The following is a 5,000-nucleotide window of genomic DNA, read 5'->3' on the forward strand; positions in this document are numbered from 1 at the left end:
AGGTATTGACAAAAAGAAAGAGAAAAATAGAAGAGAAAGAGTGAAAGTAAAGGACAAAGAGAAAGAGAGAAAAGAGAGAGAGAGAGAGAGAGAGTAAGAGTGATCGAGTGAGAGGGCAGAGGGAGAGTGAGAGTGTGTGAGAGAGAGAGAGAGAGAGAGAGGTGGGGGAATCAGATGGAGTCTGATCGGCGCCAACATCGGCGACGCGCAAATACAGAAACGAAAGTCAAGCTGCTCGTTACTGATTGCAAGTAGGTGACGAGTGTGCCTGCGAATGAGTTCTCGGATTACCATGAGCTGTAGCCTCGCGTTTCAGTCTCTGTTTGAGATGCACCTTAGCGTGCCTCTTCTTTTCGTCGCTCCTAGCAAACTTTCGTCCGCACTGATCGCAACAAAACGGTTTTTCGCCTGTGTGGGTGCGTACGTGGGTGGTTAAATGGTCGCTCCTCGAAAAGGAACGCATGCAGATGCGACATTGGAACGGTTTTTGTCCTGTGTGGATGCGAATGTGCCGGGTAAGTTCGTCGCTTCGCGAGAATCTACGGTCACAGCCGTCGACCGGGCAGGCGTAAGGGCGTTCGTGAACCGGTGTTTTGCTCGGTCGGTTGGGATACTTTCGTGGTTTAACTGGTACCAGCCTGAGGGGTAGGGCGCTTTGTTGGTAGACCTGGGATAGGATTTCGTGGCCTTTCGACGTGCTAGGATTGTATTCCGCGAGTTGGACACCGGTTGTACCGGTTGGTTGTTGTTGCTGTTGTTGCTGTTGTTGTTGTTGTTGTTGCTGCGGTTGAGGTCCTTGAGGTGGTGGCGGTGGTTGCTGTTGTTGTTGTTGCTGCTGTTGCTGTTGCTGCTGCTGTTGCTGTTGAGGTTGTTGGACGGTGCTAGGGTAACCGCTCGTGCCCGTTGGTTCCTGCTTAAGCGCAGTCTCCTGATGATGATGATGAGAATGATGATGGGAAAGAAGACCGGGATCGTAGGTTTCCTCGTGCGCCGTTATCCAGGCCGGCGGGGTCGTAGTCGGCGTGTCGTGGTAACCGGGAGGTGGAGGTGGCTTCGATTCGACCTGTAGTAGCTCGACCGTCTCGTTTCCGTAGGGGCTTGAGTGGAGGGTGGGGTGGAGAAAAGTTTGCCCGGTCAATGTCAATGTCGGCGAGGGTAGAGGAGCCCAAAGTTCTTGGCTGCTGGCCTGTGGCTGTTGCTGCTGCTGCTGCTGTTGAGTCTGTAGACTGTTAAGCGGCGGCGACTGCGTGCAGGTAGTCGTAAAGACTCCACGGTAGGTTAGGGTCGGAACGTTGCAGATGTTGACGCTTGTTGCGGCAGTCGTCGAGACCGACGACGTGGAATGAGGCGAGGAATAGAGTATGACGCCACCTTGTAAAACGTTGCAACGATCAGCATCGTCCTGAGTTTGGTGATGACGCGAGGGACTATCGGAGGACGGTGCACCCGTCGTACCGCTATCCTGCGTTTCTTGATGATGGTGGTGATGATGATGATGCGAACGATGATCCCTACTGGCTGGACCACCGTTCTCGTCTTCCTCCGCTGTTGCCTCTTCCAAAGAGAGGTCTTCGCCCGCCAGGCTGCCTGCAAATCGTCAGGATTCCTCGATTAGTATTATCCGTTCGTCGCGCATTGCTTCCATTCTTACTACTACGAGTTTCTCATGCTCGCGTACGTATGTAGGTATGTACAATGCATAGAATAGAAGTTAGAACTATTATATCGTGCGATCCTTCGAATCCGTTATACGTGCTCATCGTTTTTGTCACCAGGTTCAGTATACGCCGAGAGGCGAGCGAACTGGCAGGAAGAGTCACGCGATACGGGGGTGAATTTATCTTCGAGTCGAGAGCGTACCGACTAGTCCTATCTGTCGTCTGCATCCTGCCGGTTCGTTACTTCCTTCCTACGTACACAATCATTCTTTAACTCTTCTCTCTCTCTCTCCCTCTCTCTCTCTCTCTCGCACTCCCTTTCTGTCATCTCACGAAAATATGACAAACACGAGTACGAAAACTTTGAAACAAGATAATAGACATTCGAAATTATCAAGTCGGAGGTATGGAAAACGGGTTTTCATTTTAAAGGAAAATCATAAATAGAAATAGCACTAGGTCCGATATATAAACGTGATGAAATATAATGACGTGTAAAAAAAGAAAAGACAAAGAGAGCGAGAGAGAAAGAAAGAGAGAAAAAAGTGAGAGAGATAAAGAGAGAAAGAGAAAGAGAGATAAAGGAAAGAGAGAGCTTAACGGGAACGGTTTCACAGTAAAAACTGCCTGGTGGTGGGTGTAAAGGTGTCGAAGGGAGAGACGTTCGGGGTAGCGAGCGAGGTGGGGTTCGCTTGGAAGCATGAATGAATCTAGCAAGGGATGACGAGAGGAGTTGGAGGAAGAGGAGAAAGAGGAGGAGGAAGAGGAAGAGGGGGAGTAAAAAGGGGGTAGAGGGAGGAGAGGAGGCTTCTGAATGTCGGGGTCGCCGAGTATTGATCCGCGACAGGCGGACACGTTCGATATTAGCCGTTCTCGCGAGCCAAGCGATATGAGTACGTCAGCGGTGTCGTATCACAAAGTTTTTTCAATTTTGTTCTTTTTTTGTAAAACGAGAACGGGAGACTCAATTCTTTAAGCGCGATTCGATGATTGTATCACGTTGATCTTTGAGAAAGATCGTGCCGAGGATCGAACGAAATCCTCGGAAAAAGGAGGGACGTTCGTATGTGATAGCCGGTTTACCGACAAGGGTATCAGGAGTGTACGGAGGTCGCGTGCTCGGGAGGAAAGCGAAAGTTCGCTTTCCACGATGCACCGACGAGACGAGAGGGTGCAAGGCCAATTGATTTCCAGTTGGAAGCCGAGAACCTTGCATCGATGCTTTCTCTCTCTCTCTCTGTCTCTCTTTCTCTCTTTTTTTCTTGCTTTTTACTTTTACGTTGATTTTTTTTTTTAATTCATATTTACAACAGATATCGTAGTACGATTGGAGTGGTAGTAAAAGAGTAAGGTTATATGTATATGTATGTATATATATATTATATATGATATTATATATGATATATCATATATAATATATATTATATATATCCATATGTATCTACATATTATATTTCGTTTGTCTTAGATGAAAATAAAATGGTAATAGGAATATAGGAAGATCGGATAGGTTTGTTGGGACGGTATATAGGTACCTGAGATCGGTGGCGGTTCGACCAGCGCGGAGGGGCCAAAGAAGGATGGTAGATCGCTGCTGGTGGTAACCGGCGTGTTCAGGTCACCGGGCTTGTCCTTCTCGTTTGGATCTTGAAGATCGTCGTTGCAGTTCCTGGTATAATCTTTGTCATTGTCATCGGTTTGCCGATGTCTTTTGGAAACATCGTTAACGTCGCCGGGCGAAGAGCACGGTGTGTCGACGTGACAATGATGTTGTTGGTGATCGTCCAATCGATGGTGATGATGGTGATGGTGATGATTGTGATGATGATGCCGGGCGTGGGAGTGTTCGGACGAGTCGGACGAGTTATTCTGATGCTGCGAGTGCAGTGGCACGCAGGAGGTTAACGATAGGGTCGGTATGGTCTTGGTCGAGGCTGTTGCCAAGGATGCACAGGAGGATGCTGTGCTGGCGGGGCTCGAAGTAGCGCCGACACCGCAGCCCACCGATGCCGACGTCGAGGAAGAAGCGTTGTACGGTAAACAGGCGTCAAAACTTAGCTGTACCGTTTGTAGATTGAAGGTCGCGTGATGATGATGATGATGATGATGTCCTAAAGGCGGTGATGATAAGAGAAAAGGGCTGGTGGCCGCGTGAGGTTGCGAGCCCACCACCTCCATGCCGTCCATCGTCATCCTCTGAAGCAGCTGATCGCCTGGCTGAGCGTCGACGGTCTCCTCGGTGTTACTGGTGCCGGTGGTGGTGGTGGTGGCGGCGGTGGTCCCAGTACTGGCGCACTGCGTGTCCTCGCCTGTGGTCGTATCGTTCAACGCAATTATTATGGTTATTTACCACTTGCTCCTTCCTCGGTTGGCCCGACTACACAACGATGAGAAAATCTTTTCTCTAGAGTTGCGTCGCGCGACAACCCCAAAGTGAAATTAACCCACTCCACCCACGAATGTCCCTGTCACTCTCTTTCTCTCTCTCTCTATATATATATACGTATGTATGTCCGTATATATATATATATATATCTTTCTCTATCTCTTTCTCTCTCTCTCTCTTAATCGTGCCTTCTTGTCTACGTCACTGGATTAGTAGCGATCTCGAGCACTCGGGACACGCGCGCGCTTCTCTTTTTCATTCGTCCCCCGACACGCGCGTTCCGCGTCGCCTAAGAGCTTGTTTAAAGGCGCGAGAGGACTCGACGCCGCCCGGAAAAACTTGTCTCCGCGCGCGATACCAGCAGTACGACGACGACGACGACGACGACGACGACGACAACGACGAGTATCGTGGCGGCACGTACCAGATCAACGAGAACAACACCGCGACAAACTAAGAGCACAAGTCAGCTTCTCTCTTTTTCTTTTTCTTTTTCTCGGCACGATCCGGTGTCCGGTTCGCTTCTCTCGTATCCTCCTCCAGCACCGGTCGCGCCGATACTACGAACTCCTCGACGCGTTCTCCTCCCTCTCGACGCGAGAAGAGGGAGGTTGGGGAGGACTACCGGGTGGGGGGTGGGGTGGGGTGGGTAAGTAGGTAGGTAGGTAGGTAGGTATCTCTCTCAGTGGTAGGAGAGTCACTCCTCCTACCTACCAAAATATTATCACAGTGATCACCGATAGGTCCTTTGTCGATTTGAGAATGAAGTCCACTTATTTGCTATGACAGTTCGCAACTATTAGACGAAAAATAAGAACGAGAGTATGGAACAGTAATATAACGATTGTTAAAAGACGAGATATATTCGGGGTATAAATTATTATAGTTGTTGTTGTTATTGTTGTTGTTGTTGTTGTTGTTGTTGTTGACGTCGTCGTCGTCGTCGTTAGCAATGT

At 49.3% G+C, this 5,000-nt stretch overlaps 1 protein-coding gene across 1 annotated transcript in view; it reads right to left on the reverse strand.

Annotated features, from left to right (window-relative positions):
• LOC127062608 (probable serine/threonine-protein kinase tsuA) overlaps positions 1-5,000 on the reverse strand; it is a 34,486-nt gene that overhangs the window by 4,199 nt on the left and 25,287 nt on the right. Inside the window, exons 2-3 of the mRNA XM_050991120.1 lie at positions 3,194-3,967; positions 1-1,587 (exon numbers count right to left, since the gene is read on the reverse strand). The exon at positions 1-1,587 is cut by the window's left edge and continues 4,199 nt beyond it. Coding sequence (XP_050847077.1) covers positions 239-1,587; positions 3,194-3,967 — 2,123 coding nt within the window. The 3' untranslated portion in view covers positions 1-238. The remainder of the gene's footprint in view (positions 1,588-3,193; positions 3,968-5,000) is intronic.

Source organism: Vespula vulgaris, chromosome 3, assembly GCF_905475345.1.
Source record: "Vespula vulgaris chromosome 3, iyVesVulg1.1, whole genome shotgun sequence".
NCBI lineage: Eukaryota > Metazoa > Arthropoda > Insecta > Hymenoptera > Vespidae > Vespula > Vespula vulgaris.